The 16,748-nt window shown below is 51.6% G+C and overlaps 1 protein-coding gene across 2 annotated transcripts in view; it reads left to right on the top strand.

The window, feature by feature from the left end:
• Positions 1-16,748, top strand: part of LOC119971461 (diacylglycerol O-acyltransferase 1-like) — a 423,136-nt gene that overhangs the window by 364,211 nt on the left and 42,177 nt on the right. For both annotated transcript variants that reach the window (XM_038807022.1, XM_038807020.1), the window contains one exon: positions 13,028-13,140. In XM_038807022.1, coding sequence (XP_038662950.1) covers positions 13,028-13,140 — 113 coding nt within the window. The remainder of the gene's footprint in view (positions 1-13,027; positions 13,141-16,748) is intronic.

The raw sequence follows: 16,748 nt of genomic DNA, 5'->3' as shown, positions 1-16,748 counted from the left end.
GGGCTCCTAGGGGGGGTTCTTTTACAGGCATGGACGGGGACGGGGGTGGAACTGAAGATGGCGGGGTGGGGTGTGGCAGGGCGAAAGCGCGGGCTTTCCTCTGTTTTCCCGCGCGCGGGGCAGAGGAGGGGGGGAGGGGAGGAGTGCGGGGCGTGGCTAGCAATGGCGACCTTTCCCGCGCTGGAGCGGGGCCAGGGAGGAGTGGCAAGGGGGGGGGAGGCCCCCCCCCGAGCCGGGGGGAGTCGGAGTGGGGCAGGAGCAGCCGGGTCAGCGTGAACCAGCTGACTTACGGGAGTACGATGGAGGGTACATCGCGGCTAGGAGGGGTCCTAGCCTGGGGGGGGGGGGGGGGGGGGTTAGGGAGGGACACCGGGTTGCTGCTGAAAAGACCAGAAACGGGAAGTGGAGGACTGGAGAGGTGGGGGGAGGGGGACATCGCCATGGGGAGCGGGTCAGAAGGGGAGGGTCGACCCGGGGCGAGCAGGGAACAGGACATGGCTAATCGGCAGGGGAGGGGGGCGGGTCGTCCCGCGACCCGGCTGATCACTTGGAACGTGAGGGGGTTGAATGGGCCGGTCAAGAGATCAAGGGTATTCTCACACCTGAAGGGACTGAAGGCTGATGTAGCAATGTTACAGGAGACCCATTTGAAGGTAGTGGACCAGGTTCGCCTGAGAAGGGGGTGGGTGGGACAGGTGTTCCACTCTGGATTGGACGCAAAGAACCGGGGGGTGGCGATTCTGGTGGGAAAGAGGGTGTCGTTCGTGGCGGAGGAGGTGGTGGCGGATAAGGAGGGTAGGTATGTGATGGTGAAGGGTAAGCTGCAGGGGGAGAAAGTGGTGATGGTCAACGTATATGCCCCGAACTGGGATGACGCGGGTTTTATGAGGCGCCTATTGGGCCTCATTCCGGGACTGGAGGCAGGGGGCTTGATCATGGGGGGGGACTTTAACACAGTGCTGGACCCCGGGCTAGACAGATCGAGCGCAAGGACCAATAGGAGGCCGGCAGCGGCAGAAGTGCTGAGGGGGTACATGGAGCAGATGGGAGGAGTAGACCCATGGAGGTTTGGTAGGCCGAGGGCGAGGGAGTATTCCTTTTTCTCCCACGTCCATAGAGTGTACTCCAGAATCGATTTCTTCGTGTTGAGCAGGGGGCTGATCCCGAGGGTACGGGAAGCTGAGTACTCGGCCATTGCGATCTCTGATCATGCACCGCATTGGGTGGATGTGGAAATGGGGGAGGCGCGGGACCAGCGCCCGCTGTGGCGGCTGGATGTGGGGCTGTTAGCGGACGACGAGGTGTGTAAAAGGGTCCGGAAGAGCATTGAGAGCTATCTGGACTTGAATGACACGGGTGAGGTGCAGGTGGGGATGGTCTGGGAGGCCCTGAAGGCAGTGATCAGGGGAGAGCTGATCTCCATAAGGGCGCATAGAGAAAGAAAGGAGAGGCAGGAGAGGGAGAGGCTGGTGGGGGAGCTATTGGAAGTGGATAGGAGATATGCGGAGGCACCAGAGGAGGGGCTGCTGGAAGAACGGCGCAGCCTGCAGGTCAAGTTCGACCTGCTGACCACCAGGAAGGCAGAGACGCAGTGGAGAAGGGCACAGGGCGCGGTCTATGAGTATGGGGAAAAGGCGAGCAGGATGCTGGCACACCAGCTTCGCAAACGAGATGCGGCTAGGGAGATTGGGGGAGTGAAGGAGAGGGGCGGGAAGGTAGTGCAGAAGGGGCAAGAAGTGAACGGGGTCTTCAGGGATTTTTACAAGGAGTTGTATCGGTCTGAGCCGCCGACGAGGAGAGGGGGAATGGAGGACTTCCTAAACAAATTGAGGTTCCCAAGGGTCCAGGAGGGGCTGGTAGAAGGGCTGGGGGCGCCAATAGGGCTAGAGGAGCTAGTCAAGGGAATAGGTCAGATGCAAGCGGGGAAGGCGCCGGGGCCAGATGGGTTCCCGGTGGAATTCTATAAGAAAAATGTGGACTTGGTGGGACCGGTACTGGTACGAGCCTTTAATGAGGCGCGAGAGGGGGGGGTTCTGCCCCCGACAATGTCGCAGGCTCTGATCTCCCTGATATTGAAGCGGGATAAAGACCCCGTGCAGTGCGGGTCCTACAGGCCTATCTCGCTTCTGAACGTGGATGCCAAGTTGCTGGCAAAGATCCTGGCAGCTAGAATAGAGGATTGTGTGCCAGGGGTAATCCATGAGGACCAGACGGGGTTCGTGAAGGGGCGGCAGCTCAACACGAACGTGCGGAGATTGCTGAATGTAATTATGATGCCGGCAGTGGAGGGGGAGGCTGAGATAGTGGTAGCGCTGGACGCGGAGAAGGCATTCGATAGGGTGGAGTGGGAGTACCTGTGGGAGACGTTGAAACGGTTTGGGTTTGGGGAAGGGTTTATTAAGTGGGTGAAGTTGCTCTACTCGGCCCCGACGGCGAGTGTAGTGACAAACGGGAGGAGGTCGGAGTATTTCGGGCTCCACCGAGGGACCAGGCAGGGATGTCCCCTATCCCCCCTACTTTTCGCACTGGCGATTGAACCGTTGGCGATGGCACTGAGGGGTTCAGGGGGGTGGAGAGGACTGACTAGGGGAGGGGAGGAACATCGAGTATCGCTGTATGCGGATGATCTACTGCTGTACGTGGCAGACCCAGAAGGGGGAATGCCGGAGATAATGGAACTATTAGCAGAGTTTGGGGACTTTTCGGGGTACAAATTAAATTTGGGCAAAAGCGAGGTTTTTGTGATACACCCGGGGGACCAGGGAGAGGGTATTGGGAGACTCCCCTTCAAGCGAGCAGGAAAGAGCTTTAGGTACTTAGGGGTGCAGGTGGTAAGGAACTGGGGGACCCTCCACAAGTTGAACTTTTCCAGGCTGGTGGAACAGATGGAGGAGGAGTTTAAGAGGTGGGACATGGTACCGTTGTCGCTGGCGGGGAGGGTGCAGTCAATCAAAATGACGGTCCTCCCAAGGTTCTTGTTTTTATTTCAGTGCTTGCCCATCTTCCTCCCTAGGGCCTTCTTCAAAAAGGTGACGAGTAGCATCATGAGCTACGTGTGGGCGCATGGCACCCCAAGGGTGAGGAGGGTCTTTTTGGAGCGGAGTAGGGACAGTGGAGGGCTGGCACTGCCCAATCTCTCGGGGTACTACTGGGCGGCAAATGTGTCAATGGTGCGCAAGTGGATGATGGAAGGGGAGGGGGCAGCTTGGAAACGAATGGAGAGGGCGTCCTGTGGCAACACAAGCCTGGGGGCCCTAGTAACGGCACCATGGCCGCTCCCCCCCACGAGGTACACCACGAGCCCGGTGGTGGCGGCCACCCTCAAGATATGGGGGCAGTGGAGGCGACATAGGGGTGAAATGGGAGGTCTGTTGGCGGCGCCAATAAGAGGGAACCATAGATTCATCCCGGGGAACATCGACGGGGGATTTCAGAGCTGGTACAAGGTGGGCATACGGCAGCTGAAGGACCTGTTTATAGAGGGGAGGTTTGCGAGCCTGGGAGGGCTGGAGGAGAAGTTTGAGCTCCCCCCGGGAAACATGTTCAGATATTTACAAGTGAAGGCATTTGCTAGGCGGCAGGTGGAGGGGTTTCCCCTGCTCCCCAGTAAGGGGGCGAGTGATAGGGTGCTCTCGGGGGTCTGGGTCGGAGGGGGGAAGATATCAGACATCTACAAGATAATGCAGGAGGCGGAAGCAGCATCGGGGGAGGAGCTGAAAGCCAAGTGGGAAGGGGAGCTGGGAGAGCAGATAGAAGACGGGACGTGGGCGGATGCACTGGAGAAGGTCAACTCTTCCTCCTCGTGTGCGAGACTGAGCCTCATTCAATTTAAGGTGCTGCATAGAGCTCACATGACGGGGACAAGGATGAGCCGGTTCTTTGGGGGTGAGGACAGGTGTGTCAGATGTCTGGGAAGCCCAGCGAACCATGTGCATATGTTCTGGGCATGTCCGGTGCTGGAAGGGTTCTGGAAGGGGGTGGCAAGGACGGTGTCGAAGGTGGTGGGGTCCAGGGTCAAACCAGGATGGGGGCTTGCGATCTTTGGGGTCGGGGTAGAACCGGGGGTACAGGAGGCTAGGGAGGCCGGAATACTGGCCTTTGCGTCCCTAGTGGCTCGACGAAGGATATTAATTCAATGGAAGGACGCGAGGCCTCCAAGCGTTGAAACTTGGATTAACGATATGGCTAGCTATATTCAGCTAGAAAGGATCAAATTTGCCCTGAGAGGGTCGGTACAGGGATTCGCCAGGCGGTGGCAACCTTTCCTTGACTTTTTAGATCAGAGATAGACGTTCGGGGTCGTGGCAGCAGCAACCCGGGGGGGGGGGGGGGGGGAGGGGGGGGGGGGGGGGGGGGGGGGGGAGGGGGGGGGGGAGGGGGGGAGGGGGGGGGGGAGGGGGGGAGGGGGGGGGGGAGGGGGGGGGAGGGGGGGGGAGGGGGGGAGGGAGGGGGGGAGGGAGGGGGGGGGGGGAGGGGGGGGGGCAGCAAGGGTCGTGGGGGGACACGCACGACTGTAACGCGGGCAAGCCTGCTCGCTGCTCATGTCTGAAACTGTAGGCTGCCTTGGTTGTTAAGGTTGCCTGGGGGGGGGGGGGGGGGGGGGGGAGGACTGGTGCGCGCGAGAGGGCGGGCGAGGGAGGGACATTTGCCTAGAGGGATTGTGTTGTAAATAATTTAAAAATTAGTAGGGGTAAATGTCTGTATGGAAAAACTCTTTCAATAAAAATTATTTAAAAAAAAAAAAACACTGTTTGCATGTCATTATCGGGCCCCATGCAAGGCAGCCATCTTGTTCTGCACCCCACTGACCACCCACCTTGACACCTGCCTGGTTCTGCAGAGTGACACCGGCCATATGGGTGCCCCCAAACCCCCACCGCTGCACCCCACCCTCCGACATACCCTTCCACACCCGGCCACCACACACCAGTGGGGCATTAGGCAACTAACCCAAGGACAATGCCCACTGTAGCCTCTATGGCAGTGGAGGGTATGGGTGGTTGGGGGTGGGGTGTGAGGCTGCTGTGCTGGTGAGGTGGTGTGGGGGTGGGTGGGGGTCCAGGAGGGGGTATCGACACGTGTCATGGGGAACCGCAACTCAGCGGGGTCTCACTTCCTCGCTCATGACCGCACTCCACCCTGGCGACCTCCCTTTCCTCTGGGCCACTGGTCATGTTCAGGGCCCTCTGCTTGGGCATGGTGAGGGGCCGCAGGTCTGGTCCACCTCCGGGTTTCACCCGCTCCCGGCGGTTGTGCGCGACCTTCTCCTCAGGGTGGGGGTTGCTGGCATGTGGGGCAGGGTGGGGCTTCAGCGCCCCCCCCCCCCCCGGAAGGGGAGGGGCCGGGTTACAAGTGTGTGGCGGGCGGGGTTAGTGCTAGGGACACTCAACCTAGCCGCCCCGAGGACGTCGTGCAGTTTCTTCCTGCACTGGATGCAGGTCCGGACGGCATTGCCCAAAGCGTTGTCTGCCTTTGCCACCTGTGCCCAGCCATGGCGAATGGTGGCGCCTGGTGGCTTTCCTCCCGGGCTGCGTATAGGATCATCCGCCTCTCCTCCACCGCATCCAGGTGGGACTCCAGCTCAGTGTGGCTGAATCGTGGTGTTGCTCTCCTTCCAGCCATCTTGTTGGCTGGGACAGTGTGTGTGGGGAGAAGGACCGATTAAGTGTGGCTGCAGCATGTCAGCCTCCTGAGTGTCAATCATGGACCGGACGAATCCGGCACCATTTTTCATGGAGTTCATTGTGTTCCACGTGGCGCCGGTGCTAGCCCATTAAAAGTTGCTGAATCGGTGCAGGTGTTGTGCCGATTTCTTTGTTGTGAAACTCCACACATACTCCGCTGGCCTTAACACTTAGTCTCAGAAACAGAGAATCCAGCCCATTGTCTCTAACATTCAACAAAATCAGTTCAAAAACAAGGGCCTGAAAATGAGCCCATTTCAGCAGTTACAGCACAATTGTGTCTTAATTGTTAATGGGGTGTGAGTGTCACAGGCAAGGCCTGTATTTATTGTCCATTGCTAACTGCCCTTGAAATGGTGAAGGGCTGAAGCACATTCTTAAACTGAAATTTGTGTAGTACGTTTTTACGCCCGTTTTATCTCTTTCGTAATCCTTTGTCTCCATTTTGGTATCTGTATAAGGTTTGGTATGAAATTAAATATAATAATTTACACTTTATAGTTTAGATTCTTTTCCTCTCAAGAAATCTTCAATCTGATTGGAGACACACTGTTAATGTCCTATTAGGTAGGGAATTCCAGGGTTTTGACCCAACGACGCTTAAGGAATAGTAGTATATTTCCAAGTCAGGCTGGTGTGATACTTGGAGGGGAACCTGCAGGTGGTGGTGTTTCCATGTGCCTCACCCCTTGTTCTTCCATGTGGTGGTGGTTGTGAGTTTGGAAGAAGTTGTCAAAGAAGCCTTGGTAGGTTGCTATGGTGCATCTTGTAAATGTTACACATTGCAGGTTTGGTTCACTGGTAATGGAGGGAGTGAATGTTTAAGGTGGTGGATGGAATGCCAATCAAGTGGGCTGCTTTGTATTTAATGATTTCCTGAATGTTAGTGGGAGCTGTTATCATCCTGGTGAGTGTGGAGTATTCCATCACACCCCTAAATTGTGCCTTTAGATGATACAGAGGCTTTGGGAGTCAGAAGATGAGGCCGGGGCTTTGTGTGGCATGCATATTTCTTCACATTTATCTGCACAAGCCTGAATATTGGTCAGCTCTTGCTGCATGTGGGCATGGACTGATTCATTATCTGAGGAGTTGTGATTGGAAATGAACACCATCCAATCATCAGCAAACATCCTCACATCTGACATTATGATGGAGACAGCTGAAGATGGTCCTGAGGAACTCCGGCAGCAATGTTCTGAGCTGAGATTATTGGTCTCCAACATCCGCAATCATTTCACTTTGTGCTCAGTATAACTTGAGTCAGTGGAGAGATTTGCCTGGATTCCCATTGACTTCAATTTGCCAAGGCTCCTTGATACCACACTCAGTCAAATGTTGCTTTGATACCAAGGACAATCACACTTACCTCACAAATTCAGCTCTTCATCGACAATTGGACCAAGACTGTAATGAGGCCAGGAGCCAAATGGTCCTGGTGAGCTCTAACAGAGCAGCAGGCGAGCAGATTATTGATGAATAAGTGCTGCTTGGTAGTACTCTCAATGACACCTTCCATGGGCAGCATGGTGGCCCAGTGGTTTGCACAGCTGCCTCATGGCGCGAGGTCCCAGCTTCAATCCAGGCTCTGGGTCACTGTCAGTGTGGAATTTGCACATTCTCCCCGTGTTTGCGTGGGTTTCGCCCTGACAATACAAAAATATGCAGGGTAGGTGGATTGGCCACACTAAATTGCCCCTTAATTGGAAAAAATGAATTGGGCACTCTAAATTTTAAAAAAAACACCTTCCATAACTTTATTGATAACTGAGAGTGAACTGACGTGACAATAATTGCTGGATAGGACTTGTCCTGCTTTTTATGGACAGGACATAATTGGGAAATCTTCTGCATTTGTGGATAAATGGCAGTGGTATAGATGCACTGAAACTAACCACAGCTCTCACCACACTGCTCTAGATCAGAAGTCTTCAGCACTACAGCCAGGATGTTGTCAAGCCCAAAGTTTTGCTGTATCTACTGTACTCATCTATGAATCTGGTGACTTCAAGGGGTCAAGATAGATTATCTACGGCACTCTGACTGAAGATGGTTCTTTGCATTAATGTTGTGGACTTCACTTTCATTAAGGATAGGAATGTTTGTGAAGCCGCTTCCTCTCATTTATTGTTTGATTAACTGTCACAATTCATTACTGGATGTGGCAGGAATGCAGAACTTTGATCCGCTTCATTTGTATGTGATTGCTTAGCTCAGTCTACAGCATCCTGTTTTGAGTTTAGCATGCTAATAATCATATGTCGTAGCATCACCAGGATGGCACTTTATTTCTAGATATACCTGGTGTTCTTCTGAATGGTCTCCACTTCACCAAGGCAGGTATTGCAGTGCTGCAGTATCAGAGCCGTCTTCTTTTGGACAAGCTGTTAAACAGAGGCCCATTTGTCTGCTCAGATGGATGTAAAAGATTGTCCTCCACCCCATGGACCAGATCCGCTGTTACTGCCAACCCATGGCCTGCAGCCCATAGTGATGCAGGTAGAAATCATGGAGATGGTTGCACGGGAAGCGGGTGGTGCAGAGAGGGTGGTCATGGGAGGGGGTGGTCAACTGGGAGGGGGGGTGGGGGCAGGGGTTGGGATGGGATGGAATATTTGTGCCGTCAAACAGGTCCCCGGTGAACCTGGAGGCGATTAGAGTGCCCCATGTGTGCCGGCTCTGGTATACCTGCCCCAGCCCCTCCCCCACATCGTCCTCATTAGACGTGGCCTGCCATTCATCCTCCTCCTCGAGCCTGTCACCCCTCTGCTGAGCGATGTTGGTGAGTACACGGCAGGCCACCACAATTTGGGAGACTCTCTTCACGCTATACTGGAAGGCCCCTCCAGAGCGGTCCAGGTACCTGAATCGCATTTTCCGGATGCCAATGCACCAATCGATCACACCCCTGATCGCTGCATGGGCGTCGTTGTAACAGCTCTGCTCGTCGGTCCGTCACCTCTGGATATGCATCATTAGCCACAACCGCAGCGGATAACCCTATCAGCCAAGAGCCAACCCTTTGCCCAGGAATGCACCTCAAAGGTGTCAGGAACCATTGAATATGCCAGGGTGAAGGGATCATACACACTGTTTGGGTATCGGGCGCAGACAAGCATGATATACAGCTCACATGCTGTACGTTCATTGAGTGGAACCCCTTTTGGTTTATGAAGACCGGCCCGTCATGGGCTGGTGCTCATTGGGGGACATGCATTCCGCGATTAGCCCTTAGACCTGGGGAATCCCGGCGAAGAAGCGAATCCTGCTGCCCAGGCATCCTGGTTGGCTCGGTAAACTTTGAATTTGATATATTGTGACAACCATGCATATAGGAAGCCTGTGATGGCGCGGATGTGCACTCAGGTCTGTGAGATTCCGGACAGGTCGTCCCCACTCAGTGCCTGGACAGACCCCCGTGGTGTAAATGTTCAGAGCAACCATGACCTTGACGGCCACAGGTAGCGGGTGACCACCCCCATACCTCCCATGGTTCTAGGTGCGCCATGATCTGGCAGATATGCTGTATGGTCCCCCTATTCAGCCAGTGTTTTTGACAGCATGCCCAGTCAGGCAGGTCCTCAAATGACAGATGCTGCCAAAATACACAAGGCCTGATGCAGCGCCTCCTTCCCACCTCCTCCTCAGTTTGTTGGGCGGCTGGTTCACCATCCTCACCAGCTGCTTCCTCTGGGCCAAGCCCCATTGCCGCAGGGTCCTCCCTGAGCAGCTCCTGCTTGTACACCCTCAGTGCATCCCCCAGGGTTGCAACGGCTCAGAAGAAGGCCACCATTTCTGGTTGAATTCCGAAGTAAATTGTCTGCAGGGTTTGAAAGGCAGCATGGTAGGATGGTGCGTAACACCGTGCCCAGCCAGGTCCAATGGGCTACACAGTGGGCCTGGCCAGCACTGCAGCCCTGCCAAGTGTGTCCCTCTCCACCCCTCTTCCCCCATCCCACACCCATCTGCTGCCGATCCCCCTGCACCCTGCCCTCTGCACTGCACCCCTAACCCCATTGATGCCCAGCCCCACAGGCCTCTGGCCCCAGCACCTGTTCCTTCCGGCTGAGTTACCAGTGAGCTCTACCCATGCCATGGGTACCCTCTGTGACCCTGTCGGAGCTACTGTGGGCCACGTGATATCCCACCAGCAGGTGGCACCTGGTTGTGGTGTGATGTGTGTTGGTGGGGGCACCCATATGGCCGGCACAACTATAGGCCATGGTGGCAGCCAGAGGGCTGCGCAGCAAATGCGGTCCATGTCTGGACACTCTGGTCCATGGCCCATCACCTTGTGCCCCCCCCACCTCCACCAACTAGCCAGCCAGCCTTCACACCAGAGCCTCTGGGAACCTGTCCTACTTCTCTCTCCCTCAGCAGCCACGGCACCTGTTTTCCGATTTTTAAAACCAGAAGTGAACATTGCCATTGGTAATTCCTCCTGGGGGAAGTGGAACATCACGGGAGCCCTGGAGAATAACTGGGCAGGCCTGTTAATGATATGCCAATGGCATTTACTATATGTGCAGAGGAGAATGCATTCATACAAATGTCAAGGCACCGGAGCATGTCATTCCGTTGGGTGACCGGCCCCGGCCACAATTTTTGGCTCATGCACGATTCTCAGTCCAATCGTGTTCCGATATTCTATCGTCTCTGGATGGAGAATCCTCCTCCTTTGGCTTCTGCGATAAAAGTTATCAAGGAAGAAAAATGCTATAATGGCAAAAATTAAGAGCTTGCCCACAAAAGGGACAGGTTATTTGGGATGCTTCTTCCCCTTTTTGAAAGTTGGAGCGAATTTGAGCTAAGTAGAATTTACTTTGACCTTTCCTTGTACGTTAAACGCTATGAAATTAGTAAGAAGTCTTACAACACCAGATTAAAGTCCAACAGGTTTGCTTCAAACACTATCTTTCGGAGCACAGCTCCTTCCTCGGGTGAATGAAGAGGTGGGTTCCAGAAACATATATCTCGACAAAATCAAAGATGCAAGATGATATTTTGAATGCGAGTCTTTGCAGGTAATTAAGCCTTTACCGGTCCAGACGGAGCAACTGGAGAAAGGGATAATCACAGGTTAAAGAGGTGTGAATTGTCTCTAGCCAGGACAGTTGGTAGGATTTCACAAGCCCAGGCCAGATGATGGGGGGGGGGGGGGGGGTGAATGTAATGCGACATGAATCTAAGGTCCCGGTTGAGGCCGTATTCGTGTGTGTGGAACTTGGCTATAAGTTTCTGCTTGGCGATTCTGAGTTGTCCCGCGTCCTGAAGGCCGCCTTGGAGAACGCTTACCCGAAGATCAGAGGCTGAGTGCCCTTGACTGCTGAAGTGTTCCCCGACTGGAAGGGAACATTCCTGCCTGGCAATTGTCGCGCGATGTCCGTTCTTCCATTGTCACAGCATATGCATGGTCTCACCAATGTACCACGCTTCGGGACATCCTGCAAAGACTCGCATTCAAAGTATCATCTTGTCTATATATATATGTGTTTCTGGAACCCACCTCTTATGTTCACCTGAGGAAGGAGCTGTGCTCCAAAAGCTAATGATTCGAAACAAACCTGTTGGACTTTAACCTGGTGTTGTAAGACTTCTTACTGTGCTCACCCCAGTGCAACGCCAGCATATCCATATCATGACGATGAAATTAAATAGCTTAACAACAATTACTTGCATTTATAGAGTGCCTTTAACATAGTAATACATTCTAAGACACTTCACCGGAGAATTATGAAACAAAATTTAGCACGATTTGCATTTGACCTCATTATTTTTGGTTCACTGAAGAAACATATTTGAGGGCATGTTTGAAGGACACCATCTAGCTTGGTTCAGGAGGGATCCTGTTGCAATTCCTGGGTAACAATATTGAATGATTAAATATTGATAAAAATGATAACGCTCCTGAACATAAGACATTCAGACTGCTTACAAGAGTGACCAGCATTGCTATACCTGAAATAAATCCTATGCAGCTCTGAAATTTACAATTGGGCTTCTAAAATAAATACATTTGTATTACTTTATATACAGTTTCAAGTTGTGACAAGCCCACACAAAATTGACAGTATGGTTTACAGGTAACAATTAGTGTGCTGTCCTTTTGAATATGCAAAGTCAACAGTAGATTTTAACTGCCAGCATGCATCAGATATCCACCTAGTTCCTTCAGAGTGTGTCAAAATCCATTTAGAGGCCCAAACCTCATTAACTTTCTGCCAGCAAGTTGCATGCCCTTAATGAGCATCCCGAGGCTGCTGGAGTGTGGCGGTGCATGTAGGTTGCACTGTGGACTGGATTGTGTTACACATGAGAAGAAAGAGTGAAAAGTAAGGGGAAATTCAACAACAAAGTTACTCTGGCTGGTGAGATTAGGTGGATAGCAATATGGGGGCCTGGCATTTGAGCAGACGATGAATTAAGGGCAAATGACAATGAGTGGGAGGAGGAACAACATGGAAGGATCGGAAATTTATTGGAAATATGGATAGGATGGCACAGGAAAAAAGTGTTGGCCAAGTTATGGGATGAGATTATATAAACCATAGAATTCCTACAGTGCAGAAGGAGACCATTTGGTCCATCAAGTCTGCATCAACCCTCTGAAAGAGCTCTACCTACGCCCGCTCTCCCACCAAATTCCCATAACCCCACCTAACCTGCACATCTTTGGACACCCAAGGGGCAATTTAGCATGGCCAATCCACCTAGCCTGCACACAGTTGTTCTGTGGGAGGAAACCAGAGCACCTGGAGGCAACCCATGCAGACACAGGTTGAAAGTGCTAATTCGATATAGACGGTCACCAAACCAAGGCTGGAATTGAACCTGGGTTCCTGTCACTGTGAGGCAGCAGTGCTAACCACTGTACCGTTGTGCCACCCCATTATGCTACAATCTGCCATACGAGATGGATGCCATGGGGAACTAGCGGTTGAGATGACGATTTAATTAATAATAATCTTTATTATCACAAGTAGGCTTACATTAACACTGCAGTGAAGTTACTGTGAAAAGCCCCTAGTCGCCACATTCCGGCACCTATTCGGTACACAGAGGGAGAATTCAGAATGCCCAAATTACCTAATAGTGCATCTTTTGGGACTTGTGGGGGGAAACCCACACAGACACGGGAGAATGTGCAGACTCTGCACAGACAGTGACCCAAGCCGGGCATTGAACCTGGGACCCTGGTGCTGTGAAGCCATAATTCTAACCACTGTGCTACCGTGCCGCCCACAGTTTAAAGAAGTAACGTTGCAATAAAGATTCTAATTAATCTCAAACTATGTTCTTGTTCACTGCAAATTAAAGACTATTCAATGTGGTTTCTCCTACAGATTCCTAATCACTTCATGTGGCTTATACTGTTCCATGGGTTCTTCCATTCGACCTTAAACTTAATTGCTGAGCTTTTGCGGTTTGGAGATCGGAGGTTTTATCGAGACTGGTGGTAGGTGCCTTGCTGCAAAACACAACCTCTATAGGAGACAAGAATTTTTTTCAAAAATATTATTTACATTGAAAGAAACAATAGCCGACCTTGGTTAGCATAATAGAATGAGGGTAGAACCTTTAGTGAATATATTACAGTGAAAATGATCGATAATGACCTCTTTGGGGCTTTTTTCAGATTGTGTTGAAAAAGACTCCTCAGCTGAGATCTCCATCCATCCCTTAAAAATGACCAACTAAAGACCCCAGATGGCTCCGCTGGTTAAAGCAATAAGTAACTGAACTAAATAGACCCTAAAAGTCCAAGATTTGATCCCTGATTTATGCTGGTTTAGCTAACTTCGGGCTGAAGGATTGATATGGATGCACAATTGGCATCACTATGCATTGAGGAAAAAAATAAGGAACCTTATTACGTGAATTTTTCTTATTTTTAGTAAATTTAGAGTACCCACTTATTTTTTCCCAATTAAGGGGCAATTACTGTGGCCAATGCACCTAACCAGCACACCTTTGAGTTGTGGGAGTGAAACCCACACAAACACGGGAGAATTTGCAAACTCCACACAGTGACCCGGGGCCGGGATTGAACCTGGATCCTCAGCACCATAGGCAACAGACCTAACCTTTGTGCCACCGTGCAAATGTAACTGTTAAAAGGTCAAGTCTAGCAATTAATAAAAGAAAATTACTGCAGATGCTGGAATCTGCAAAGAAAGAGAAAATGCTGGAAAATCTCAGCAAGTCTGGCAGCATCTGTACGGAGAGAAAAGAGCTAACGTTTCGAGTCCGATGTCTCTTTGTCAAAGCTAACAGACAGAGAAAGTGGGAAATATTTATACTGTGGAGTGAGAATGAAAGATGAGTCATAGGCACAGAAACCCAGGGAAACTGGGTACTTATGGCCACAGATACCAAGGGGAAAGAGTGTTAATGGCAGTCCCCAGAGAGGACAAAAGATGTGAAAGGTCAAACAGCAGGGAAACTAACATCAGAGGATGAACTGTAGGTGTGGGGGGAGGGGAAGGGGGAAGCAAAGAGGAGAAAGGTGCAGGAAAGGTGGATAAGATTGGGGGGGGGGGGGGATTAAATGTATATTAAGAAAGAAAGAAATGGTAAAAGACAGTTCAAATGAAATGAAAACAAATGGGTCGAGGTGGGGCTGATCATCTGAAGTTGTTGAATTCGATGTAGTGTGCCTAACCGGAAGATGAGATGTTGTTCCTCCAGTCTGCGTTGCGCTTCACTGGAACATTGCAGCAGGCCAAGAACAGACATGTGGGCATGGGAGCAGCGTCTTTTGTTAAAATGGCAAGCAACAGGAAGGTCAGGGTCCTGAATGCGCACAGACCGAAGATGTTCAGCAAAGCGATCACCCAATCTGTGTTTGGTCTCTCCGATATAGAGGAGACCACATTGCGAGCAGCAAATGCAGTACACCAAATTGGAAGAGATGCAAGTGAAACGCTGCTTAACCTGGAATGAGTGTTTTGGGCCTGGAATGTTAAGCATGGAAGAGGTAAAGGGGCAGGTGTTACACCTTCTGTGATTCCATGGGAAGGTGCCATGGGTGATGGGAGAGGTACTGGGTATGGTGGATGAGTGGACTAGATTGTCTCGGAGGGAATGGTCTCTGCAGAATGCTGACAGAGGGAGTGAAGGGAAGATGTGTTTGGTGGTGGCATCACGCTGGAGTTGGCGAAAATGGCGGAGGATTATGCTTTGCATACGGAGGCTGGTGGGATGAAATGTGAGAACGAGGGGGACTCTATCCTTGTTCTGGGAGGGAGTGGAGGGGGCGAGGGTAGTGGCGTAGGAGATGGACTGCACACTTTGAGGACCCTGTCCACAATTGTAGGTGGGAAATCACGGTCGAGGAAGAAGGAACACATTTTCAAAGCACCACTTTGGAAAGTGGCATCGTCGGAACAAATGCGACGGAGGCGAAGGAATTGAGAGAAAGGGATGGAGTCCTTACAGGCAGTAGGGTGCGAAGAGCTGTAGTCCAGATAGCTGTGGGAGTCAGTGGGCTTGTAGTGGATATTAGTGGATAGACTATTGCCGGAAATGGAGACAGAAAGATCAAGGAAGGGAAGGGAAGTGTCTGAGATGGACCAGGTGAAAGTGATGGAGGGATGGAAACTGGAAGCGAAGTTGATGAATTTTTCCAGGTCTGGGCGAGAGCATGACGCGGCACCAAAATAGTCATCAATGTATCGGTAAAGGAGTTGTGGCAGGGGGACAGGATAGGCCTGGAACAAATAATGTTCCACATACCCCATAAAAAGGCAAGCATAGTTAGGACCCATGCGGGTACCCATAGCTACACCTTTGATTTGGAGAAAGTGAGATGAGTTAAAGGAGAAGTTGTTGAGAGATAGAACGAGTTCATCCAGGCGGAGGAGAGTGGTGGTGGATGGGAATTGTCCGGGTCTCTTTTCGAGAAAGAAGCGAAGAGCTCTCAGGCCACCCTGGTGTGAGATGGAGGTGTAGAGGGATTGCACATCCATCGTGAATAGAATGCGGTTAGGGCCCGCGAACTGGAAGCTGTCAATATGACGCAGGGCATCAGAGGAATCCCGGATGTAGGTGGGGAGGGAATGGACCAGAGGAGTGAGGATGGAGTCGAGATAAGAGGAAATAAGTTCAGTCTAGCAATTAAACAGCCCAGTGAAACTCACTACCTAGGTTTACACAAGATGGCAACCCTGATAGTGGGGTCACAGCGCAACAGAGCAGTACTGAGCAAAAAATCATTAGGGTAGGTTTTGACTTTGTGCGACAATGTACAACAGGTAATAGGGAATCGACAGTTGGTTTTAGAGCCTGGATTTTCAGAGAGTGATGTGAAAGGCAGCTAGGATCGGCTTCCTGGATTACTAATCCTATTTTAGGGGTTTCAGATTTTGAGTAGAGACTTTTAAGGGTGAGGGCTGTTTTAGGTTAGATATAGAGAAATACAGCTAGCCTGCACCCCACATTCCGAATCTAGCCGGCTTCATTGCAGGGATCGTCCAAAATCCTGCTAATTCAGTTCCCCTCTCATCATTAAAAGCCCAGATATTGAAAAATGCTTTGCCCTGTTCCTTGAAATTAAAAGTCTTTATTATGCCAACATCTTGATGACACCTCAACTAATTTCTTTTTTTAAAATATTTTATTAAGGTATATATAACTTTTAACAACAATTTTCAAGAGGAAAACAATCAAGCCCAGCCAATGTGGCCTACATACACAATTTCCCCGCTCCCCCTTTCCCACTAACTATTTCCAACCTCAACCCATCCCCCCCCCCCCCCCCCCCCCCCCCCACATTTGCTGACAGATTAATTCCCCCAAAGGAGTCAATAAACGGCTGCGGGGGAATTCCGTGTCCCTCCACGCCAATAAGATCCATCGCCAGGCTACCAGGGAGGCAAAGGCCAACACATCAGGCTCTCTCGTCCCCTGGACTCCCAGGCCTTCCGACACCAAAAATCGCAACCTCTGGACTCGGAACCACCTGTACCTTCAATACCGTGGACATGACATTGGCAAATCCTTGCCAGAATCCTCTAAGCTTCGGACATGCCCAAAACATGTGGGCATGATCTGCGGGCCCTCCCG

This window comes from Scyliorhinus canicula, chromosome 9, assembly GCF_902713615.1.
Source record: "Scyliorhinus canicula chromosome 9, sScyCan1.1, whole genome shotgun sequence".
Classification (NCBI taxonomy): Eukaryota; Metazoa; Chordata; class Chondrichthyes; order Carcharhiniformes; family Scyliorhinidae; genus Scyliorhinus; species Scyliorhinus canicula.
The sequence above is the reverse complement of the archived record's forward strand: the minus strand, read 5'-3'. Positions and strand labels throughout refer to the sequence as shown.